The 27589-nt window shown below is 32.3% G+C and overlaps 1 protein-coding gene across 6 annotated transcripts in view; it reads left to right on the forward strand.

Annotated features, from left to right (window-relative positions):
• Positions 1-26633, forward strand: part of LOC108909265 (protein alan shepard) — a 161076-nt gene extending 134443 nt beyond the window's left edge. For 5 of the 6 annotated variants that reach the window (XM_018713546.1, XM_018713548.1, XM_018713550.2 and 2 more), the window contains 8 exons: positions 2045-2383; positions 4819-5060; positions 6794-6852; positions 6917-7044; positions 16620-16715; positions 16772-17107; positions 17602-17796; positions 22398-26633. In XM_018713546.1, coding sequence (XP_018569062.1) covers positions 2045-2383; positions 4819-5060; positions 6794-6852; positions 6917-7044; positions 16620-16715; positions 16772-17107; positions 17602-17796; positions 22398-22568 — 1566 coding nt within the window. In that variant the 3' untranslated portion in view covers positions 22569-26633. The remainder of the gene's footprint in view (positions 1-2044; positions 2384-4818; positions 5061-6793; positions 6853-6916; positions 7045-16619; positions 16716-16771; positions 17108-17601; positions 17797-22397) is intronic. The other variant, XM_018713547.1, reaches the window with a different exon arrangement.
• Positions 26634-27589: the final 956 nt, after the last annotated feature.

Raw genomic sequence — 27589 nt, forward strand, 5'->3', positions numbered from 1 at the left:
TCAAGAATGAAGGATGACCTAGCTAGACTCTAGACCATCATCACAGCCAAACTGGCAAAGTGCTACCTGCTCATCCACATGTATTATGAAAGCAAGGCCAATGTTGTCCTAGGTTTAACACAACAACAAAAGTTTAATATATGGTGAGGTGGAAACAACTACTCTCTGGACTAATGCCCCCAACCGAATTATACCTGCAATATCTAGTAAACAGCTAAGATCATTTATCTAGTTTGGCCTAGACATTGCATAGCAGTGACTATTTAAGATGTAGTACATTTTGTTGTCTCACCTATAGTTATGCTGTCTGTAGATTGAGTCCGAAATAGCTAAACCATTCATTAGTTGTGTCACCTATAGTATACTGATGAGAACTAATAAGTTCAATACCGGTATTTGTCTGGAAGTTCTACTGATGAATGATCAGTAGAAGTATTATGGGTATGATTCAATGCCATTGCAGGCATTAGCCTGCAAAAACGTTGTTCCTTAGAATATCATTGTTTATTACTTTATTAAATTCACGCTTTATAATATAAGGTATCAACCCAGGCCTGTAAAATAGTTCTTTCTCCTAACCTTGCTTTGATTTTTGGACTTGTATTAAAAAAAGGTGCATTCTTCAAAAAAGCTTTCATTGGAAATAGTTTATTCAAATCTATTTAAGGTGGCCATATTCCTGGCCGAGAAATAGTGAAATTTCTGGCGTTTTTAGGTACTGAAATCTTTAAAAATAAAACGTGTAGAACAAAAGTAAGCACAAAAATAAAATCCTTGATGTTTTGTTTATTCATTGTTACCATTTAAATTTACCCAAATAAAATAATAACTAAAAAAAAGCGTTTGTAAAACACGCGTTTGCTGTTATCCTAACCCCACATTTTAAGAATTATTTTCACGTACTTATAAATAAAAGTAAACAATTTTATATGTAGGACTAAGCAAGTAAATGTTATAAGAATATTTACATGTGGAATTATATATAAAAAAGTTAGTATTTTCGCAGATTTCAGTACCTAAAACCTTGATGGTTTGATCGTTTTTTGCACCTATTTATTCGTTTTACTGCGGCGTCTTTGAAAATACTCAGGTGGCATAACATAACATTCCTATTATTTGATAAGCTTTAGATTATTCAGTTATTAAATGTTTGAAATTATTTGTCTTTGCGGAAAACACTATTTAAAGAATATGGGGCCCTTAAGAAGGTTATCTTCAATATCATATGACTTTTGAGACCTCTTTCATTTTGAGGCCACCAGTTACATTTTGTTTAAATTGAGACTATGAGGCAATTAATTGAACTGTATTAAGTTTGAAGTCTGTATTATTGTAGAGCAAAAGTAATAAAAGTAAAAGTAAACTGTCAGATGAGAAAAATCCATTAGAATACTGAATGGTGGTTAATATAAAGGACTAAATTAGAATCATTTTTAAAATTCAGAGCAATCATTTATTTTCTAAATCCTCTAATACAAATCCTATTCTTATAAACATTTTCCTTAATAGTGTCCCAGAAATTAAGATTGTTATTTAGTTGTAATTTTGTTTTTTTTCTTTACCATGTACTACTTGATGTGAATATTTTCAATAAATGCGAAAATATTAGCTGCATATGGGTTCCTACTTTAATATTTTTGAACTGCTAGATAAAAAAGTTTTTTTTTAAAATGTGGTAGTATGTTTATAAAACTAATATTTACGCTAAAGTTAAAACACTAAATGTTTGAGTACCCGTATCTTGAACAATTTTAAAGATATTTTATTTAAATTTGGTGCAGAGATTTCGAAAGATGATACTTTATAATATATTACCAACTTGTAGATAAAAAAATTGCTAATAGAATATATTTTTTTTAAATACCACCCCTTTCTTATTTTAGAACTGTACACCTATGACTAAAATTAAATTTGTTTTGCAGGTAATTATTTTATGCTAAAATATTAAGGCGTTAAAATTTGTGACAGCGTCAACATAGGTGTACAACCCATATAATAGTTTGTTTTTTTTTTTTCATTTTCTAATAGAATTTTTCGTTTTCAGACTAGCAACGGAGGCGGGTCTGGAAATAGGCCGGCAACAGCGTCGTTCGGCGGGGGCGGAGTGAAGGGGTGTGGCGGTGGGCCCATGGCCACCCAGCACCAGACTCCGGGGGGCTACCGCGGCCAGTGGGGCAACGTGGGGGCCGGTCACCAGCACCAACACCCGGCCGCAGGCGCTACTTACTATCAAAGGTACACTCCCCAGGCGCAGCAGCCCGCCCAGGTCAACACGGCCCAGGCACAGGCCTCGGCGGCGGCGGCAGCCGCCGTCTCCCCGGCACAGAACTCTTACACGCCCAGCAGCACCACCAGCAACAGTAACTACAACAATTCTAATTCGGTAAGCTGGAACATTGTCTGCCAAAAGTTTCGAGCAGCGTTTGTCAACCTTTGGGTAACGACCCAGCATTGGTGGCAGATTACTGTAGAGCATTTTATTAACACTTTAGCAGAAGTCAAACAAGAACATCAACCGAGTCATTGAGTTTCATTGAATTTATTTCTTAGTTATCTTCATTTTATTTTATTTTTTAATTTATAATTTTATTATCTTTCTTAGCAAGAAATTGAATTAGATTTGATTTAATTACATTAGCTCTCACTGTTGTTACAGTTTCTTCCACTTTGTTAGACTGAAATATAACGAATAAATCTTTAATAATATCCGGATCATGGTACCAGTACAAATTTTGTTGGATTGCGATGTGAAAAGGTTGAGAAACGCTGGTTTAGAGTATCTTGATTAACACTGGCACACAAAAAAGAAAAAAATAGTCTGTCCACGGGTTATTACCCATGGACATGCCACCCTATGTATTTGCACCCCTATAAACCGAATCTACGAGAGAAAATGCTTTGCCGTCCCATTTTTTAAAAAATTGTCAAAAACCACCTGTAAATAGTAAGTTGGTCCGATGTTATAGCCCTGGAAACTAGTCGATGTATCATATTTGTGGAGCGCACTGCATATTCTGGGTATATTACTACTAAAACCTAAAAATCAGATAAAATCGTACATTTAGTGGATTTTCAGTCTAAAACTTAAACCAAGATTTAAAACTCAGGAATATACTGCAGGCATATTCCGGGCATAAAAAGACAAAATCAGTCCTATAATCCTGCACTTCTTGATCAATTCCGGAAACCCCCTTCTCCCCGAAAACTCAAAATCTACCACAGCTTTACATTTGGTGGGCTTACTCTGGACATGTGGCCCTACAAAGGGTTTTCTAGTGTTCACCCAAAGCTGAAGAGTTGCAGTGGTTAATTGAGCCTTCGAATACTTAAAATATGCAATGAGATCCATAAATACGATGCGTTGACTTGTTCCAGGGCTGTGCCCAAGAAAAAACCTACTGAATGCAGAACTTTTGCTGGTTTTAAGGTTTTCAGGTGGTTTTCGGCAATTAAAAAGAAAACTGGAAAGTGATGAAGCATTTCTCATGGCTTCTGTAAGTCCAAATACAAGGATGGCATCTTTTTTATGTGCCTGTGTTATTCTGAAAGATAGGAAATTGTGATTCTCCCAACCATTGACTATTTATTTTTGAGAGAAATGTTCAAAATGATCTCATATAAATTTAATAGGGAATTACGAAAATTCTTCCCAGAGCTCAGATTGCTATCTTTGTAATGGTCTATGGTTTTAGAAAGAGAGGATATATTTAGATCATACCAGTTAATTTTCGTAAATCCCTAATATGTATTAAATGAGAGAAATGCGAAAGATGAAAAAAGGATGAGATTTAATGATTTGCACACTTATACTTCTTACTATAAGTATAAGTACTTCTAATTTTTTTTCTCTTGGTATGATCTTTGGTTATATAAGGTAATACAACTAGTTCAACGGCATAATTCGAATTTAGCTAGAAACAGAAGCTATCTTCTTTCTCTTTTTATGGTTTTCCGAGGAGTCACCGAAGACTTGGAACTTGTAACATCTAACAAGTCTTCTGTGAACTGTGACTCACAAGAAAACCATAAAAGAGAAAGAAACCTCAAATGATTGTAACCAAACTTGAACTTGAATCATATCATTTGTTAATGAATTTTAACAGTTTCTTATCTGTCTTACACTTAACATTTCGTACAAAGTACTCAAATTTTACTACCCATTTAAGGTATCTCATTCAAATAATACACTGCTTGATTAGTAAACGTTATTGATTTAATAAATAACAAGTTGGGTTCAAAATTCTAAGAAGACGTTTAACCAGAATTTACTGATTTTTATCTATGTAATTTCTGTCGGTAATGATTTTACTGCATTTTATTGAATAAATTTATCTGTTCGACTTATCTTATCTTTAATTGAATTGAACCACATAATATTTCACCTTTTGGTATCGTGTAGGTATGATGAAATTAAAATAATCAGGATTGTTTTATCTACAACGAATGTCAAAACCAAGATTATAAAATTATATTTTCACAATAAGTTAATACGTTTTTTTTTCTGCATATACAAACAAATTTCATAAAGTTTTTGGTTATCCGAATAGTTTTTTTATTTGTGTTAAACATATCACTGAATATAAAAATATTTTCTAGTGACAAATCAAAGCAGGCAATCTAAATATTAAAATTGAAAAACATTTTTGTTTCATATTTTAAAAAATATTTCAACAATGTGTAACTATAGAGAAATATTGCTCAACCTTTGCAATGAAATGAAATTGGAAATGTGACCAACTCTCCGTCTCTGTTAACAAAAGTGATTCTGATAGACTTTATAAAATTTTTGACTGCTAATTATTGGTGGTATTGTTCCAGTACGGTAGCCAGAGAGTGCCAACAGCCACTTCCCCGTCTAATGCTAGCAGCTCCAGTAGTCAAACAGGTAGCCAGAGCGGCAACGTATCGACATCCCTTAGCAACAACATGCCTAATAATAACACGAATTCCTCCTCTACCAACTCCTCATCAGGATCAGAGCAGCTTTCGAAAACTAATTTGTACATTAGAGGACTTAACCCTGGAACCACTGACAAAGACCTAGTTAATATGTGCCAACAGTAAGTACGAATTTTTTGGAATTTCTGTGGAGCAATCGACAAAAAATAATTTGACGATTATTAAATAAGTGATTTTTTCCTCGGATCAGAATTGGTAAAAAATTATTGTTATCTGCTTGCAAATTATGCATAAATATACTTGTTATACAAAATATTTACAATGTTTACAAACTTGGAAATTATTTTTTAAGTATAAATCTATTTTTATTACATTAAATCACCATGCAAAAGATGAATAGATAAACAAATGCCGACATTAATTAAAAAAAAGGGCAAACATGTTGAGAATTGCTGGAGTTGGGAGGTAATGACATGTTGTATTTTAATACGAGACACATCACCATAAGTGTTTAATGTTGTAACAGACCAGTAAGATCTCTTTGACTGAGTATTTATTACAAATTTTGCAACATTTGATGCATGCTGAAGTCAAGATGCAATAAGATAATGAATTTCAATGTTTTTCTAATCACTGCCGACATTAATTAAAAAAGAAAGTGCAATTCATGTTGAGAACTGCTGGTGTTGGGAGGGAATGATATGTTGTATTCTTATACGAGACACATCACCATAAGTTTTTAATGTTGTAACATACCAGTAACACGGTCTCTTTGACTGAGTATTTATTACAAATTTTGCAACATTTGATGCATGCTGAAGTGGTGATGCAATAAGATCATGAATTTCAATGTTTTTCTAATCACTGACTGATATAGTCGGTTGGGAATCTCGGAAACTGCTTTCTATAGGAGTTTCTTGATGTTAAGAGCAAAACACGAATTGTTCTGAGAATTCTATCTTTAGATTTGGATTCAGTGGGTCAAATACTATATGATATGGTCCATGGTCCAACCCATTTTTGTTTTGTGGCATTGTTATTTAAATTTTACCGAAACATTTTGATGTGAAGAATCATCTAATTTGAATATGAGCACCAGATGTATTGTTAAAACAAAAAAAGCCAGCAAATAATTCAGAACTATTAATATTTTGTGGTATTAACTAACGAAAGTCTGCGGTTCTCAAACAATGGTGTGTATCTTTAGAAAAGTATTTATTTCCACTTTTAGGAAGGTAAATATTTAGCAGTCACCTTCCTTTATCATAACCTCCCATTGAAAATAAATCTCCAAGTTCGTACACACCTTTTATAACAATTTATTTTACTATTTTGACGTGGAAACATCTATAAATCGTTAGAGAAAATGAGATACAGCCCAGAAATTGAGATGTAACGTATGAAACAATATTTTTGTTCGTAACTTTTGAATGGGTCAACTGATTGAGATGATTGAAAACCAAAAGTAGCGCTAGTATTTCATGTGATGTGAACAAACTTTGTAACTTTAAAATCCGAAAATGAACCTTGAAATCTATCCGACCAATCGTGGTAGCTCGTTAATCATAAATCGCATAAAAATGATTGAGCCCAGCTGGACCACTTTCATTTTTTTCGAAATATAGGCTAACTTTGTGAAATATTGGACTCGGTTTAAGAAGAGTGACGTTATTTGAGTAGACCCGTAAATCTTAGAGGGCAATTTTTTTGAACAATTTGAAGCCTCGTTTATCAAAATCAGTTGTTCCATACAAAAATTACATTAACCCTGTAAACAGTTTACGGTGATGAATTCTTCGCAAGTTCCCGAGTATCAAGACATATGTATTAATGTATTCCGTTGTTCTGGTTAAACAGGCATATACTTGTTTGTATCACGGATCTTCTTTTTCAGATTTGGTACAATCATTTCCACCAAAGCGATTTTAGATAAAAATACTAACAAGTGTAAAGGTAAGGCGTCAGATGCCGTTTACAAATCCTTTGATAATTTTACAGCGAATTCCTTCTCTTGCAGGGTACGGATTTGTAGATTTTGAGAGTCCGGCAGCGGCCGAAGGCGCAGTGAAGGCTCTTACTGCGAAAAACATTCAGGCGCAAATGGCGAAAGTGGGTATTTGGTATCACCAACGTAGACAAGCCACTGTACGTTTGCATGCAAGTAATACCTAGCTTTACCTAAGAGCTCTGTCACAGTCTTAATATGTTCCTTTAACCGATTCGTTTTTATGTGCACTTTTTCTTACATCTGAGTTTATTTTGATCAGTCTTCATTAAATGTTCGCAATGGAGGATAATTTTCAGTTCCGAGAAGATTTGTTTGAAAAATAACCTTACATTACTGGGTATTTCTGCTATGATAACGAAATCCAAACAGCCCCTTTATGTCCTTGGTTTCATTCTCCACAGAAGTCTTTTTTCATATAGGGAGTAACAAGAAAGTAGGTCAAACAGTTAACCATAGATTTCTTAGGAGAATGTAACACTTTCCTTATGCCATTTTTTTATTCAGGCGCCTCTTGTTCAAGGTATGTTAAAATTAAAATAGAAAAAATTGTTATAACTCCATTTTTTTTCAAGGTATTCAATTTTTAGTACAAAAAAAATCTAAATATTATTGGACGAAAATGAATCCTATTAGCTAATGATCTTTTTCTATGGATTTCTATGGTTCAAAGATATTGTTTTTTTTTTGGATCAAACTTATTTTTTATTCTTTATAAATTTTTTATGTAGTATAATGAAAAACCAAGTATACTTTAAAATATTGTCGGAAAAGATTTAGATTCTCTTAATTTTACCATTAACCTGTTTGCAGAAATTAGGCAAATTTAAAAATCAAGGTTTAAGTTAACTCTATCCCCTCAGGAAACAATACAAACATAAGAAATACTGCTTTTTACACGAACATTTTCAGCTTCTATCCACATTTAGACAATCGGTCAAATTTAGGTATAGGAATGGTAGATGGCGACACTATCAAAAACCTCTTAGTAACTGAGGATGAGCATTTTTTTGGAGTGCCACCATCTAATAGTAAGTACATGAGATGTAACTTTGAAGACTACCTTTGACCTTCAGAAACACATGTAGGTTTGTATTCGCAAATTCTGTCTTGAAAACTAAAATTTTGTTTCATATTTTTCTTTTAACTGGTGGCTAAACTGTAGTAAAAAGAAGCGGTGACATTCTGGCAGTTTGTTTTTTGCCCACCTAGTGCCCTGTTGTCATATCACATGAGGTGGATTGATATTCACCTAAACTGGGTCAATGACACTTATATTCGCAAACTAAACACAGTGCTTCAAAAAAATACTAACAAAAACTTTATTAAAAACTTGCAATAATTTTAAGCACTATTTCAAATCTGTTAGGTTAGTAGGTATTTTTATTTATTTTTTATTATGAATATTTTATAATCAGTGAAAATAATTATTTAAGAATATACATTAGTTACAATAATTAGTAATGGGTGCCTATCCACATATGAATGGTTAATATTTCATGAATCATGTAAAAAATATAATTTTAAAAACACTGGAAATTTTTTTTAATGTTGGGCATTTAACCTGCATTGACATTAAAAAATATGGTCACTTTAAAATATGGCACAAAATCGTTTTCCATTGTAGTTGTGCCTTCTTGTACTCCATTAGTTTTGTTATGTTGGTTTGAAAAAGTAACAACAGGCAACACCAATAAACACGTACAATTACCCACGTAAAATCTTACCCCCTCCCCAACCATCTCCCCTCTCTAACCGCCTCACCCCTCCAACTACCTTCCGACTTCTATGTAGTTATTCCTGTCTTATGAACGGGCATAATAAAAGCTTATTTTAAAGGTGTTTGACAATAATAACTCATTTTATAAGATGTATTTAGATATACTTTTGAATTAACAGTTCGATCATTTTCACCCAAAGAATCTGTGGTTAACGGCTTGACTTTTCTGTAACACGGAAATGGAAATTGCAGTTCATTGTGTGACGATTCGAATCTTTTTAATTATTTTCCCTCATTTCATATTTTGTTTGTTTATGCAAAAACTTTCGTTCTTCAGTCTGCCTGAAAGATGAGGAAGACCTGTGATAGAGCTCCGATTTAATAACAAAATTCAACTCTAGTGGTAAAGCTAATTTTATACTAGATACCCTGCATTTTAATTTGATTAAAAGGCACACACTAGATTTGATTTTAGTTTTTATTTATTATTTACTAGTAGTCTAGACCTTGTGACGTGCTATGCATAGATGCATGATATTTTTAGATTCTTATGGTATTACCCAGAGAAATAATTACCTTAAATTTATTTTTATTTTTTCAAAAGAGTCGAAATTGATTAATGCCTGCTCATAGACAGTTCCTATTAATTAGAGTTGTGAAACGGGCACTGTATATCATAGATATCTAATATTGATAAGTTTCTTTTATGTTATAAATCCTGATAGTAATTTTCGGTATTTTCCACTTGATTTTAATTGCAGGATTGAAAAGTTAAAAAAAAATTATTGGTGAATAAAGGGGTTTTCCAATAAGAGCTACCGAGAGTTTTTATGTTTCACTTATCATATAGTAATGTGTTTTGAGGATTAAGTACTGTATTTTTACTATACAGGTTAGTACAAGTACATGGGGCATAAACAATAGAACAACGCAACGTGCTTATATCGTTAAAACTTAATATGAAAATGCATCTTCTGTAGTAAACACATTTCGCAGACTTGGCGATTATTTTGGTCCCCATAATCACTCAACAGAAAAAACAAACTGCAGTATAGTGCATAAGTTTGAGGTTAAGGGTCCGTTAGAGACGTAAAAACACCAGTACGTGCTCATGTAGGCCATTCAATTGACAATATTGTTGCGATTCGTGAAAGTGTGGCTGAATATCCAAAATTCTATTACACACCGTTCGCAGCAATTGAGCTTTACCCATACATACCACAACATGGCGAATTTTAACAAAAGTTTTGGCTCCGCCTATGCCAATCACATGCATTGATGCACGTTTGTTAACTGGGTGCTCGAAAGCGAAAAGATCGTAACGATTTTTCCATGAAGATAATTTTTAGTGATGAAACTCACTTTAAGTGGGTATATTAACAAACAGTACTGCCACATTTTGGGGCAGTGAAAATCCAAAAGGCATCTATAAAAAGCTAATGCACTTGCAACGTGCCACTGTTTGGCAGCGTAATCGGGCCTCACTTTTTTTGCAAATGAAGACTCAAACGCTTATGAGTTTTTGTGGCCTGCTTAAATTGATACGGAAGTAAACAATATGTGGTTTCAACAAGATGGTGCGACATGTCACACCACCCACGAAACTATGGATTTATTGCGAACACATTTCAGAGGGTGAATTTTTTCACGAAACGGTGATGTCAACTAGCTGCCAAGATGGTGCGATTTAACGCCTCTCGATTACTTTCTGTGGGGCTATGTGAACAATCCATGAACCATTCACGATTCGAAAACTGAGGTTGGAGGCATAATTTAAGAGGTTTTACCACAAATGTGTTTGAACGTCATTGCATCTAAAAAGATTGTGTCATGCCAAAAAAGCCGCGGTGGCTATTTAACAGATACCTACTGTTTTTCACATTTAATTGTAATAGATAATATTAAAATTTTCTCATTTACTGTATACAGGGTGTGGCATGTGTAATCTATAAAAATTAAACTACATCTTCCTAACGATATTTGTAATAGAAAACTCTTATACGAAAAAGTTTTTTTTGCTTTTTTGAATAAAATTAAAGTTCAATTATGGATCAAAATATTTTCTCTGGAACTGTCCTGTCCATGTGCTGTACGATGAGTTACGTAGACCAGCTGCGTAAACAAATCGTCGTTGAAAAATAGAAAGATACTTCTCAATTTTTGGGGAATTTTTCAATGCAAAATTACAAACTAAGAAAAATAGGTATTTAACTGGTAACTGGTCTTTTCTTATTATAATAATTAATAGTAATTACTATCTTAAATGCATTGTTGTTACTGCAAAACCACATCCTTAAGCATCGGTAGTTGCCAACTGCAAGCACTAAGCAAACTCCATTAAAATATGGAACAAAATGAAATAAAACTTACCATTTCTAGAGAAAATGTTGAAATTGATCCCCATTAGCGCGGATACAGGCATGGCACAGACGCACCCAATTTTGGCGAATATTTTCCCAAATTCCAGATATTCCCCTAATTGTGTCAGCAGCTTCAAGTATACGGTTTCGCAATTCTTCCACCGTAGCAATTGGAGTATTGTAAACCAATGACTTCAAGTGACTCCAAAGATAAAAGTCCATTGAAGTTAGATCGGGTGACTGAGGTGGCCACGGCACAGGATCAAAGAGTCCAATCCATCGCTGAGGAAACATTTCATTCAAAAGTGTCGTTACTTCTCGAGTATTGTGCAGGGAAGCCCCAAGATAAAACATGCATGCCCGAACTTGTAATGCCACATCGTCCAATAATTCAGGCAACCGGTTTTCCAAAAAGTCAACATATGTTGGTCCATTTAGTTATCCTTCAAAGAAATAGGGACCCACAAGTACATTGCCTATTATGCCAGCCCAAACATTTACCGAGAATCGAAATCGATGTTGAAAATGAGTTTCCCTAACCGCGTTACGATTTTCATCGGCCCATATGTGCATATTATGGAAATTCACTTCATTACGGGTAAATGTCGCCTCATCAATTGCACAAATATAAGCAGGAAAGTCTACTTGATTGGCACATTGCCGTAAAAACCATCTGCAAAAACGCATTCGTTGATCACATTCAGGGGTAAAATCTGTTGAACTGGTTGCAGATGATAGGGGTGCAACAGCTGGCGCCTTAAGATGCGATGTACGGTACGAGATGAGGTTCCTACTTGCTGTGCAAGTTATCAAGTACTAATTGTGGGGTCTTCGTCAAGATTTTCCAACACTATCTTCAACATTAAAGTTCACTTGCTGACCACGTCCTTCTCCTCAAGGAATAACGCATCCCGTATCGCAGCCGCTGAATGCACTGTAGGATTGTGAATAATGAATTCAATGCAAATACAAAATCAGTTGACTGCACAAATTTTTTGACAATGTAACTTAACCTTTTATTATTAGTAGTATTAGATTATACCGACTTAAATTATAAGGTTGCATCTCGGGTCGCATAAAAACATTTCCAAAGTTTTTAATAAATAACACAGCGTTGACCTTCAATTTCGTTAAATAAATGAACTTTAATTTACAAAAAAAACGCGAAGATAGCACTTTTTCGTATAAGACTTTTTTATTACAAATATCATCAGGATGTAGTTTAATTTTTATAGATTATACACACTACACTGTATTTTATTTACTAATAAAATTCGGTAGCTCTTTCTGAAAAACCCTTTATTTTTTAATATTCTTTCACTGTCTACCCCAATTCAAAATGTGTAGGAAGTTATTGCTACTTTTTATTTTATTTTTTTATTGATTAACGGACGATTTTTCTGCCTTGCTGTTGTGTTGATCCGACCATTGTGTTTTATTAACATGGCAATTAATTTTGAAAGAGTCTAAGTGTTTGTGAAAATACCGAAGTGGCTTGGTTAAAACTAACCTATTTAATAAGTGCCTGAACAACATAAGAGGAATTTATATGGCTGTACATTATTATAAAATAAAGGCATTGTGCATGTTGTACAGAATATAAGTAACATTTGCATTATTTTGTACAGTTGATTTAATCGGATTGTGGCACTATCCCAACTAACATTATTTTATAATATTTAATGAAGTGTGTTTTTTTATGTTTTAACACTCGATCATTGCATTAGGTACTTCAGTTGTGGCAAATTGAAGATTTTGACTTCACTTAATTTTTTTACTTTTTAATCTGATACCTTTAATTTGCTGCTTTCAAGATCATTTATTTATTTTAAGGATGCCATTTACTAAAAACACTATAAATGTGCAACATTACCTCATTTACATCTAATTTTGCAAAGAGAATCTTCAAGTCATTCACATTTCTCTATTTTAAATAATGTAATGAATCTTAAAAAATATCGTGCACAATTTTTGCCTCGTTTTTACAGTGTTCGGAAACTAAGAGGAAAATATTTAAATTATATTTTTTCAATATAACCATTTCTTTCAAATTTGGATATGGTACGAAAAAATCAGAATTAAAAAAATATAGTAAACAATTTTTAGATTTATTTTTACGGAAACTGAAATCAAATTATTTAGAGAATGAGCTTTCAATAAAGTATTTTCTTTATAAATGTCTTACATGGTAAGAAGAAAACATATTTCTAAAACTCTAAAGCGATAAATGGCCTTATTGACTAGAAAATTGATTGTACATTTTTATTTGTAGTTTTCCAAAAAATTAAATAATGTTAGACGGTATTAAAAAGTCTGACAAAACTTTCCAATTTGTTATAGAGTTTATAGAGTAAGTAATTTTTATATAATTGTTGAGTGTAAATATGTTTATTAAAATATTTCGCATTATTTCAGTATGCGGTTTTTCTCATAGTTTCCAGACTGAATATTCTCAAAAATTGTTCAGAAAATTTAAGTGCGCAATTTTGTTTTGTAAATGGCATTATGATATTTATTTTAATATTTAAGGACTTAAATTAACAAAATGGTGTTGATTCAAATTTTAAAATAATTCTTTGATACTATTTTTTTAAATACAGTGGTAAATTTTTTAATGCCTTTAAATTTTTCAAAGAACAAACTTTTTATTGGTCTGTAGAGAAAGTTGAAGTTTTTATGTATCACTAAAGTCATTTTTCAAAATACAGTATAAAACTTAAATATGCATATATTTTAAACAGTTTACTGTGTAGATCATAGAACATGTTATTAATAGCTTTTTGCAATAAAAATTGGGAATGATGAACTCACTTTTAATAGTACATTGTGTAACGAGTGGGGAAAAGTTGCACATACTATTTTCTATCACAAGTGCGAGTCGTTATGAGACCTATAGCATAGGGGGTGCACGGAAAGTGCTAGATAGTACAACAGCGTGATGTTATTTTCATAGCGCAACGCTGGAGCTATCTAACACTTTCCGTGCACCTAACCCCCTACACTATAGGTCCCATAGCGAGTGCGCGTGATAGAAAATAAATTACATGATTTTTTTATAAAAAAAACTTGTTGAGAACCGCTGACTGCACACTGGTACGTATGCCAGGAATATCACACTGGTATTATACAACTCTTAAATATTAATTTTTTATACAAATACGATTAAAAAGATTAAATATATTTTTTTAATAAGCATCTTATGAAATGTGTAGGTACTTCAAAACCAAATTTGTGCAAATTTTGCCATATAACTTTAAAATTTTCTATATTACCATAATAACATCCCCAGTAGCACAAGATATGGCGTCAAAATCAAAATCAAAATAGGAATATTCGTTATTTGTCTAATACAATCTATTCTTTAAATTAAAGTTTGCCGTAATTAGAATTATGTTGTTACTACTAAAACCAGTGATTTTTAGTTTTCAGTCAATTGCCTGTTCTAAATTAATTACTTGCAGTGTACTATGAGTAGTTATGTACATGTGGATAAAAAGAATGACAAATTAAGTGGATAGGATGTTGACTAAACTGTTTTTGTAGTGATTATCGTTTTATATTTTTCGATAATTTGGTGTTTCTTTGTTAAATTCATTTTTTAGTAGTTTAATGGATTAGCTTTTTAAACGGTGCAATTTTGAAATTTGTGTTAGTATTTATCTTGCCGATATTGTTTTTAATTTATCGAATAGGTTTTTTTTTATTATGAATTTAAGATTTGGGTGAAGAATGAAGATTATGCATAAATTAATTATAATTTATTCTTAAAACTAGTTATTATTTTTTTTTAGCAGAGTCCAACACAGTGCATTGAGGTAAGACATAATCTAGAGAGAGTATGAAACTAAAAAATTGAGGTCCTGACATTGACTTGGCAAATTTGAAATTCTTAAAGCCCTGGCGTAAATTATGTCCTTTCATGCAGACAGTGGTCCTCATAATGTAAATGTAAATTGAAATAATTATTTCTGTTAAATATTTGTAATTTTGAAAAATGACTTTTTAAAAGTTAAATGACAGTTAAGATATATGTACACTGAACGCAAGATAAAGGTTTCCAACCTAAAAGGCATACTACTTTTAAAGGAGCGAGCCGGTGGACTATTAATAGAAATTTTGGGAGGCATCAATAATTAGGGGCGTCATTTTTTTTTTGTGTAGGCACATCTGTAAGGACACAACAAAATATTGCAGGCCTAAAGTATATGCATTATAAAAAGAGAAGAGTATACAGGTTTTGAAATTATTTTGCCTTGCCACATTATTTTTCTTGTCCCTGAAAAAATTAATATTTTGAAATAAGTATTTGTGTCATATTCTGCAGAAAGTAGGTAGGTAGGTCATGAAGACAACAAAATAAAAAAATATTGTAAACTACAGTTTTATTATAACTTATATAGTTTCGGGAGGAAAGGGAAATATTTTAAGGACGTGTTCTGGAAGTAAAAATAAGTGTATAAGTTCATTACATTTTGGGTCCGGAAATGTTTCCTTTCTGAGATAGATGTCGAAAGAAATTTAAAATTAGGTTTTTTCTAAATAAATAAATTGTCCTGGCAGTGTCGTAGGAGCTAAATAAAATTCAAAATATAAAAAAGTAAATAAATTTGTATCTGTCTAAAAAACAAACGTAAAAAAAATTCGAAGGCAACTTTTCATTATTTTAAATAATCAATCGAATAGTATAGAAAAAATTTTTTTTTAGTTTTGTTACATCATTAAAATTAACGATTAAAAATTTGAAATTGTTATAACTTTCTTATTAAAAATTATATATATTTCTCTGAAAAGAAAAGTTACATTTTTTAGAGTAGATTGAAAAAAAATTACAAAATTTATTATATTAATAATAATCTTCCCTTAACTTCAAGCCTCCATAACTCTGTTAATTTTTAATAGTACAAGAAAAAGTCAAGAGGCCATTTTTATGTAGAATTATATGTTTTACAACTTTTATAAGAAACAACTGATTACATTGCGGGCACCTATACAGTGTTCATTAATGGCGTACAGAAAATCCAGAGGCCCATTCTGTGGCTAAAATTAAATAAATTTTGTTGCACACACTTAGGCTCTTAAGGATGCCGTTTCCAAGTTGCAGGGTTTTCAATATTAAAAAAAAAAATAATAAAATTTTTAATTTTCTTAAATCCATTCAATCTAACTATTCGTAAGTAGGTAGTAGACATTTCGCAAGATTTATTAGCTAAGATGAATCGATTTTTCTATTGTAATGTAAATACAACTCTTTTAATAGAAACAAGATAATAAAAAATGCATACGGGGTCTGCTATAAGAGTTTGCCGATTAGTCCCATTTTAAAAATGCCAATCTACCAGTTTTTGTACAAAACTCGTAAAATGTCAAATGTGACGGTAAAATATTGCCACACGAATTTAATGGAAACACCCCATATAGACAAGCGGTTAAGCCATCATATTTCAAACAAAATACGATTCAGATTGGAAACCTTTATCTTGCGTCGAGTGTACAATATAATATTTACCGTATCTATAAAAATTGTATATAAAGAGAAAGTAATTTTGTATACGGTTAATACAAATTTTGTATATATTACATTTACATTGTTGGTACGAGTTGTGTTAAAATATCTATAGAATCCATTTGTTAACAGCAACAGGAACAGGATCCGACAAACTTGTACATAGCCAATTTGCCACCGAACTTCAAGGAATCAGACCTAGACAGCTTGCTGTCAAAATACGGCCAGGTAAAAAACCGCTCGACAACGAACCGATCACATAAAAATATTAAAATTCCCCCTAGGTAATATCAACTCGTATACTCCGCGATTCGTCAGGAGTGTCGAAGGGAGTTGGCTTTGCCAGGATGGAGAGCAAGGAGAAGTGCGAGCACATCATCCAAATGTTCAACGGCAACGCCCTGCAGGGTTGCAAGGATCCCCTTCTCGTTAAGTTCGCGGATGGGGGCAACAAGAAGAAGAATATGTACAAGAATAACGATAACGCCAAGATATGGAGAGACAGCGCAGAGGCCATCACAGCGGTCACTTACGATCCGGCTTCTCTTGCGGCTAACGGCGTCGCCGGACAGCCTATGATGCCTGCTCTGTCTAATTATAGGCATTTCCCAAATCATCAGGTGAGATAACCGCTTCTTTAGGACGTGCCTTATTTTTAAAAATATCGAGTCGAGGGGTCTTCTACTTTGAAGGCTCTTTTTTTGAATGTTTGGAAAATGTTAAACTCTGCATTTTTGCCGAAGCTTTGAGCAAACTGATGTCTTGAAACTTGAAAATCAACTTTTCGTCATTTTTTTTCGACACCGTTAGGTACCGTTTTGGAAGTTCGAGAACGTATTATACGAAAATAATTGTACTCGCAGTTATTTAGGAATGCCTGTCTGGTTTCAGACAGCTGTACCTTTTTGATACATATTCTATTTGACTTTTATAGACGATTTATGAAAAATAATAATCAACAATCTAGAAAACTGCTAAATCTATTAGAAACCACTGAAAAATTAAGCACACTTATAGAACACTATAAACGACAGTTATAAACATTAATAAAATCGCTAATTTCTGTGGTTGGAACTTTTGTAAAATTTATATGGATAATGTGTATTTGTTCCAGTTTTCTCAATATGCGGGAACACAGTGGTACTCACCGTATGTGATGGCGCCACCCCTTCAGCAAGTGGATGATACCTATTCAATGCCAGGACACATGGCTGCCCAATATAAGAGCGACGGTCAAGCACCTAGGGGTATACCGGTCATAATGAATTCTACAGAAGGGACTGTACAATACACAAATATGTTACCTCAGGTAAAACAATTAATTTTTCTGCACTAACACTTTCCGTATTTAGAAATAAAGAAAATTACAAGTGGTGATACTTATTTAAAATCAGTAATTGATTCTAGCCTCATCTCCACATTTGCCTTGTTCCTGTATGAACATTTGATATGATATTCGGACAACTTATCACATACATGGACGAAAAATTTACGTTACTTTTCATTAGTTATATTTGATCTTATATTTGCAAATCAGCTTTTAGGTGATATATGTGGACGGACCGAAAATATTTGTTTACTTGCGTATTCATTCATAAACTCATTCATTCAGTGATGAACAGAATTTACAAATATTCATGTACACAAAATTGTTGAGGGGAAATCAAAAGTTCCATTATAATTAGTCCAGCTCTGCTTGTAAATAGTTTTATCCTTAAAGATTTTATGTGAATATAAAATTAAACTACTTTAATATTCATATATGAACGTTCACTAGCAAATATTTGTTCACGAGAGGTAACAAAAGAGCCTGGCTAAGCTTTGTAAATGCTTGTCCATAAATTCGTAGAGTGGAAATCAGAACCTGAATAATGGGTCTATTTTCACTCGCAAATAATTTCTCTACAGATTTAGGTGATACATAAGAGCAGATGCTATAAGAAATATTCATATATGAACGTTTTCTAGCGAGTATTCATAGAGATTACAAATATTCATAATAATATGTATATGTGTGGAGCAGAAATCAATGGACCCCATATAATCATTTTTCTAAGGATTTTAGATTATGTGTAGTGTAGTCACTCATTTTGACAATATACATACATGAACGTTCATTAACGAATATTTCGTGTAAGCAAGTGTGAAGTAGAAATCAAAGGGCCTGAATAAATCTATGTGCAAATAATAATTTCTCTTAAAATTTGTGATATGTAAAAAAAGTCTGCTTTAACAAATATTCGTACATGAACATTGACTGATGAATATTCTTAGAATTTACAAATATTTGTTCACACGAATATAGAGAGGAAATAAAAAGTCTCATATAATCAGTCTAGCTGTGTCTAAAAGTAGCCATTTCTCTAAAGATTTTAGATGTTTGCTCTGTTTGTAAATAATCAATTTTCAAGAGATATTTTTTTAAGTAAATATTCACTCATTAACATTCACCAACAAATATTTGTCAACACGTGTAAAGAGGAAGTGAAAAGATCTGAATTAGTTGATCTAACTCTGCTCACAAATAATCATTTTTCTAAAGATTTTAAGTGGTATATAAAAACAAATAACTCTAACAAATATTCATACATGAACAATCGCTAACAAATATTCATAGATTTGACAAATATTCACCTTCATATGTTCAAAGCGTAAATCAAAGGGCCCGAATAATTGACCAAGCTCTGCTTGTAAATAATAATTTCCCTACAGATTTTTTAGGTAAAACAAAATTGCTTTAATAAATATTCATAAGTGAACGTTCACTAGCGAATATTCTTTTCCATAAAATGTTCAGTGGAAATCACTCTGTTGACAAATAGTCATACATGAACTTTCAGTAACAAATATTCATAGAACTCATAAAAATTCATTTATATAACTGCAGAACCAGGGCACATGTCGATAAAACTAAGAGAAACATTTTTGCAAATTCTATATATTACAAAAGTGTACAGGCTGGTCCATTTTCGATGGGAATTCAGGGTATTTCAGAAACTACTAAAGATATGATAAATCTGACACGACGTTCTCGAGCTCGATTTTCACGGCAAACTCGACTGTCAGATCGGAAATTTGCCATCTTCATTTGTTTCTGAGTTACAGGGCGTTTCTCGTTACTGTCTCATTGTTTAACATGTCTGTATCTCAGCTGTTAAATCAGTTAGAGTTAAAGTGAAAACTGCTCAAGACTAATTCTTTAGCGTAGAATTGAATGCCGGTATTAGATTTTTAGTAGATCTTAAGATTTCGGAGTTATGACCCAAAGTTAGATTTTTTTAAACGGAAATCGTAGGTGACCACGGCCTAAAAAAATAGAGATTTTTTTTCGCATTTTAGCAATATATCACATGCTATAGTTATTTTTACAAACACGGGAGATACGGGGTGTTTTATATATAAATTATATATTTTTTTCCTTTTTAATATGAAAATACAGATAAAACTATAATTCTCACTTTTACAAAAGTCATATCTGTTGTAAAAATATGACATGTACTTTAAATGCACAACATATACTCGTGTGATAATATAATACTAACGAAATTTTAGGAGATACGTAGATAGGAACAAACGGACCGATCAGATGGCCAGCTAGGTTACCTGATTTGAGTCCGTTGGACTTTTTCCTTAGGGGTTTTCTAAAAGGCATTATATTTAAAATTCCTTTTAATAATATTTTAAATATACATTTAATGAATGTTACCCGAAGCGTTGCCAGAAGATGCATGAAATGTGTGACAGTTGAGGGACGGCAATTTGAACATTTAGCTATCATTTTTGAAAGTTTTTATTGATGTAGGTACTTATTATTGTTTAATTTACGTTTAATATTGTAACTTCAGTTGAAGTGGAATAAAAATTTGAAAACTCTGCCTTTCCTTATCTGTAATATATATTTTAATTAAACGTCATATTTTTACAACAGATATGAGTTTTGTAAAAGTAAGAATTATAGTTTTGTATGTATTTTCATAGCCAGCCATATTAAAATGTAAAAAAGGATCGAATTTATATATAAAACACCCTGTATCTTCTGTGTTTGGAAAAATAACTATAGCATGTGATATATTGCTGAAAAGCAAAAAAAATCGCAATTTTTTTAGGTTATGACCAGCTATGATTTCCATTTAAAAAAATATAACTGGGTCATAACTCCTGAATCTTAAGACCTACTAAAAATCTAATACCGGCATTCGATTCTACACCAAAGAATTAGTCTTGAGCAGTTTTCACTTTAACTCTAACTTATTTAACAGCTGAGATACAGACATGTTCAAAAGTGTCACAATAACGAGAAACGCCCTGTAACTCAGAAACAAATGAAGATAGCAAATTTCTGGTTTGACAGACGAGTTTGCCATGAAAATCGAGCTTGAGAACGTGGTGTCAGATTTATCATATCTTTAGTAGTTTCTGAGATACCCTGAAATCCCATCGAAAATGGACCAGTCTGTACATTTGGTTTACAAAAATATTTGAATTAAGAACAAATTACCTTATGATGTAAATAAGTATAAATGAATTAACCTTGTGCTATAAATTTTGAAAATAAATAAACAGGCTAATACTTCCTTTATAAAATCGATTACATAATTTTATGTTGAATATTATACAGTGTCCACAAATTTCACCGACGACGATAAATAAATACGATCTACGAAAAAAAAATTAAATAAAAAATTGTTGGTTTTTGAGTTACAAGCCTTCAAAGTTGTCAAAAATAAAACTAATTTAATTAATAACTTCATAACACTTTTGCCGATCGCTGATTTGGGACATTTATTTGGACTATTATGGCGTATTATTTCTTAAAACTAGTCAAATCAATGTACTGGATGATAGTTTTCTCCGGTTACCTCTCCCTTTTAGAAGTCAAAATGTTTACAGTGGTCGTATTTTTTAAAAACGGGCAGCCACATTGAATAAAAAAATATTGTCATGAGAAAATCGCCTATAGAAAGCCATTCCTGAAAAAAAATGGCATTATTTGCAGGTCTGTATGTTTCGGTTTGCGTAGCAGTGTCACGAATTTAAAACTTTGAGTTCAGTAGGCAATGAAAACAAGATGTTGATTGTTGCGGCTATCAAGTAATGTCATTATTGTCCTGTTTCTTTAGGATTCTTATCACACCACAAATACAAATGTATGTAAAACTAATGTTCACAGAACTTTAAAAAAGCAACTTCTTTGGACATTTTATTTAACTCGTGCTCAAGAACTTGAAAATTTAGATCCTAACGCACATTTACAATTTTGCTGCTGCTTAGTGAATGGCTTCGCAGAAAATAATAATTTGCTTAAAATTGTTTTGTACTGACGAATCTGGTTTTACAAGGAATGGAGTTGTAAATTTTCATAATTTGTATGTGTGGAGTGATGAGAATCCTAAAGAAACACTACAATAGTGACATTACCTGATAGCCACAGCAATCCACATCTTGTTTTGATCGCCTACTGAACTCAAAGTTTTAAATTTGTGACATTGCTACGCAAACCGAAACATACAGACCTGCAAATAATTCCATTTTTCTAAAGAATGGCTTTCTGTAGGCGATTTTCTCAAGAGATAATATTTTTTTTTTAAATAAAACCACCGTTTCAATGTTGCTGCCCGTATTAAAAGAATACGACCACTGTAAAGAAATAATACACTATAATAGTCCAAATAAATGTGCCAAATTTTAAGGTGATCGGTAAAAGGGTTATGAAGTTATTAATAAAATTAACTTTTATTTTTAACAACATTGAAGGCCTGTAACTCAAAAACCAAAAAGATTTTATTTAACTTTTTTTTCGTAGATCGTATTTAATTATCGTCGTGAATATGCAGTCAAACGTTGTCGGTAAAATTTGCAGACACTCTGTATTAAGATGAACAGTATTGACATTAGGTAAATTAATTGCAGATCGCAACGCAAATGGGGGCGATGCAAATAGGTACAGGGTCCTATATTTCTCCCGCGTACCCGTACTACAATCACCCATCGATAATCCACGCTATTCCCGTGGATTCGGAGCACACCTCTAACGCGGCGAGCCCAGAGGATCCCTATAGCTACCAAGCACCCCCAAAGTAAGCTTACTAAGGAAACGATGCTGGACAAATTGGAAAATTTGAAAAATGGACATCCCGTTTGAAAGTTGCCACACGTTTTAATTAACATTTTTTAGATTAAAGAAGCATTGCAAATGCTTATAGTTTTGTAGATTATAGCTATTTGTGAAGGTAAGACTCTTTGGCAATTTTTAAATTGGGTAGATTAGACATTGTTTAGTTACGGAAAAGAAAGTAACTAAGTTGTATATTTTGCTGCTGATTTTTTTTCTGAGTTGATTGTTTTTTATTTTTTCATAACTTATTATTACAAGATTTAAAAAAAAAGGACTGAAACTATGTGTAAAGTAGATATTTTTGATACAGTATGTTCCTAGTTTCAAACTAAATTGTATTGAAAATATGTCTTCTGGAATAACTTTGTATCTGTGTAAGAAACGAGTGAGTCTTAGTTTTAAATGTTTCTGCCAATGACCCGGGGTGGACGGAGGATGGTACGTTTTCCGTGCCGCCCCGCACTGTACATACATTTGAGAGAATGTACTTTCTTACATAGATAAATTTACCAACACATTTATGAAAAAATAGAATAGGAAATGTAGATTTACAAAAATGTAAAAAGTAACGTTGATGCAAAACGACTTTTCTACGTACAGCAGTAAAATGGTGTATTGATCTTCCCAAGCCACAACGGCATAGAATAGGTAAATTAGTATTTTATTTTTTGATGAAGATCTACATAGGAATATAGGTAGTTGTTTAAAAAGCTACGCAAGATTTGCGATAAAAAAACTGCTCACTATAATCAAATAAATTCTTCCTAATGAACATCTTTGAACTTTAACTTCCACTACGAAAAAAATGTCTGCATATATTATTTATTCGTTTGTACACATTTTATATAATTTATTTATTTCGAGTGTTTCACTTCTCGCGCCTGGACACTTTGGCTGAGACGTTTTAACGGAAAAGTGGAGCATGGGATTTTAGAAAATTGGGAAAAACGTATTGGAGTCGTTGCCGAAATTTGGTTCAATGTAAAGGATAAAATTTGTTAACAAAATCCATTATTTTATGTTTTTTTTTTTCTAAAATACCAAAGTTTTATTTATACTCACAATATTCGACACTATTTTTTTTTTAATATTTTCTAAATAGGTTTGAGGTGAAACACAAACTGTATTATATTCTTTATTAATTTCAACATTTTCAAATCACCTTATAATGACATTCCAATGTCTTAAATATATGTATAATTATTAATTTGTTTCTAATTTATTTAAAACAGATTTTTTCGTTTTAAAAAGTTTCCCTATTTTTGTACAGTTATATATATATAGTGCAATTTGTTTTATTTTTTAGATTTATTTATAATTAAAAGTAAAATATATTATGATTGGGATTCTTTTAAAATGGACTGACATTATTATTTATTTAAAAATATCAGTAGATAAACTAAGTTAAATGAAGCTGTGATTCTGTATTTTTTCAGTCATTTATGTATAGTCTTATGTAAGTGTGAGAACTTTGAGGTTTTTTCTTAGTTTATTTACTGCAAACGTATATTTTATTTAATTTACTCGATGAGACATAGCCTTCGAAAATTTTATTCGATACCCGGCCAGCTCTTATCGCCCGCGGTTTTCTGCGCATTCGATACAGAAGAATCCGTTGCCAGATTTACCAAAGGTTTAAATAATTTATTGAAGAAGCGAGAGACCAAATTTTTAGGTGCGCCATCTGTCGTTCATTTCGTTTAGTATTGAGCTCCGCTATCAAAAAACTTGTATGTGCCAAAGTAGAGTTTTCTTTCAATTGCCTGCCGATTTAAAAAAAATTACTTATCATTCTTATTGTAGATACAATTTGCAGCGTTATTCAATATTGATACTAAATTAATTGAAATATTGGAAGTAGTTGACAACTTGGGAAAGAAAATACTAGATGGCGCCTCCAATAAAATCTTCATCGCCTGCGCTTCAAGCATAATTAAGACAGATTTCATAGGAGAGTCGCCATCTAGTATTTTCTTTCCCAAGTTTAACTGTTATACACGGCTATTACTAATAGATATATAAAAACCAAAACAAATTTTTCTTCAGCTACGTTTTTTGGTATATAAAATTTTTCTGAAAACGTTTTCGTGCGAAAATTTAGCGAACTAAAGAAAATTGCATTTATTCGTCTCGCCTTAATAAATTATTTAACTTTGTTTGGCAAGACATTTATTTTGGTCCACGCGAACGGTTCTGTGTGACCGAGTTTGTTATAATTTATGAAATTGTTGCATTGTTTGAGAGGTTTATTGTCGTAGAAGGTCGCGGGTGATAATCGGCTCCGCGGCCGGGTAATTTTGCATGGAACTTCACGTTAAGAAATCGTGCCTTTTCAGATTGTCCACAGGGATATACTGAAAATATTTTAATATATTTTTTTAACTCGGTGTATTCTTAAAAAAAAACCGATAACCAAATTTTTAACTTATAGTTGTTTATGTGTTATAGACAGTTTATAAGGTTTTTTACTTTCCTTTTAGGATTGTGGAGGTCAGGGTAGATTCCAAAAGGCACAATATAACTACTGCTATTGCAGAGTGTCTTTAACCCTCCATCCAAAAATTATTTTGTGTGTTACATAGCTAACAATTTTCTGATGTATTTCTCCTGCTTTACACCCCTGTCAAGGGATAAGGAGAAACCAAAACTATAGAATCCTTTTGTTGTATATAAACAGCTTCGTGTGGCGGAACTATTTAAAAAAGGACAATAACAATTAATAAAATCAAGTGTAACATTACTTGTACAGCGGTCTGTAAAGTAACAGTGACACAAATTCAATAAAAAGTTATAATTTCTAACTGGCTAATGTAGTTCGACAACCAATCAAATTTAGGAACGAAAATAATATGTGGCAACCCTGCCATAAAATTCCTGCCATCTATGAACAAGGGTGAAAGGGATTTTATGGAAGTGCCGCCCTCTAGTATCTCCATTCCTAACTTTGTTAGGTTGTTTAGCAATATTATAACACCGCTTGGCCGTAAGCGACAAGAAACTTCAATCAAATTAGTATATATACTGCTTTCCTGAAAACATACTCAATTAAAGTTTGTGTGCAATCAATAACGATAAACGGGTGACTTCGCTACGATGTTAACAATTTTATCATATTTTCAGTAACGGACCTACAATACCTTTTTTAAAACATTTAATTACTTGTGTTTAAAAATTAAGAAAGTGTTTACTCAAAAACTTGGCAATCGAGATTTATTTTCTGAACCCTTATCGAACTGATGTGTTACTTTACGGGAGCGTTGTACAATTTTATGAACAATATTTCTCGTAGCTCGGATTTTGTTGCAAAAAAGTAAATAAGTTTTTAATAAAACAATTTGTTTCAAGTTTGGATTAAAAGTCAGGCGATCCAGGTGTTTATATAAAACAAAATCATGATATATAGCTGAAACCAAATATTATATCGACAACATTACTTTGTGAAGTTTTTACACAGTTAACTGATAGTATCAGTTTTATTTTCTTATACCACAGCATATTTAATGGTATAAACTATTTTTAGACCATAAATTATCGAAGATTCGATCAGCGACTACCTATTAATAAGTCACGGTTGGAAATATTTCCAATTTGTAAAAAGCAAAAAGCATTTAGTTAAGGATAGCTTTTAGCGAGTAGGATAGATTCTAGTTTTAGGGTTAGCTTAGGTAGATTTAAGTTAAAAACTAAGTAGATTAGGTTAGGCAATAAGAGTAATTTAAGGTTTGTTTTGGCTGAAATATCTTTGCGGTTTTTAGTTAGTGTTTATATTATATAGATATATTTAAAACTGGGAGTTTGGTCATGTTTCAGTGCAATATCCGGTTTTTGATTTGTTTTTTGGAAAATGGCCAATTTTCGAGTAGCGTTTTAGTCATGGAGGTGCACCGAATTATATTTCAGCCGAAAGAGGACAAAAAAGTTAGTATAACTAAATGTTTTTTATTGTTAATAAGTTTACAGTGTATGTTTTTGTTTTCTTTCTTTTTATATTGTAAGTCTTTTGTGTTGGTAAAATATACTGTATTTGTCCATATTGTTGTTTCATTCACTATTTCGTACATCTGGTCATTTCCTCAAGAACTTTTTTGGCGTTTGATACAATATATTTCTTATTAGATTAACTTATTCCTTACATAAAAATCGTCACTGAAAAAAAAAACAGTGCCATTTGACTTCTTCAGTTAAGTGAGTGATTCCACTACTATCGCAGTTACTTACATGAGGAGTTCAATATATATGGTGATTCAGAACTTATTCAAAAAAAATTTTGAATTCACAGGGGACTTAAAAATACAATTTTGTAAAGAAAAAATCAAAAAGGGCAATTTGAAAAAGATTTAAAAATACACTTCTGCACGGCACTGGAAACTGGTCCACTATAAAACTTGACCGCTCACAATGCGAACATCATGGACAAAAACTTGAAGACAAGACAAGCTATGCGCATGTGTTATCAATCACCAAATTTGTATCATGCTAAAGTCAATAGTTTAGAGCCTAAATAAAAATAACTTAACTGCATTTTGACTTGAATTTTTTATATCGAGTACCGGAACCAGGACACCCTGTATATAGGGTGGTCCAAATTTTAATAGACAAACTTCGAAAAAGTACTATACAAAAATTAACATCACTGCTCTATGAACTATGAACAAGCTCAGAAAGCTACCATTTACGAGAAACAGGGTGTTGAAATTAATAAAAATAAAACAATTTTTTTAAATATCTGTAAAATCGCTTCATCAAATATATCCAAATTTGGTACACATTTTTTTTCAAATATTTCTCCTAGTTCTGTATGCACACAGTCCAAATTCAAAATCCAGTGGCGGAGAAACAAGGATATCGTTTCCTTATTCAAAATAAAACTTCTACGCCACTGAATTAATTGTTAATATTCCAGGGTAAGAGGAGGTCCCGCAAAGCGCCTTCATCGGTCATGCTTGTGGTTGGGGTCAGAGACAACCCTGGGTTGTCTGTGGTCGGG

This window comes from Anoplophora glabripennis, unplaced genomic scaffold, assembly GCF_000390285.2.
Source record: "Anoplophora glabripennis isolate ALB-LARVAE unplaced genomic scaffold, Agla_2.0 scaffold306, whole genome shotgun sequence".
Lineage (NCBI taxonomy): Eukaryota > Metazoa > Arthropoda > Insecta > Coleoptera > Cerambycidae > Anoplophora > Anoplophora glabripennis.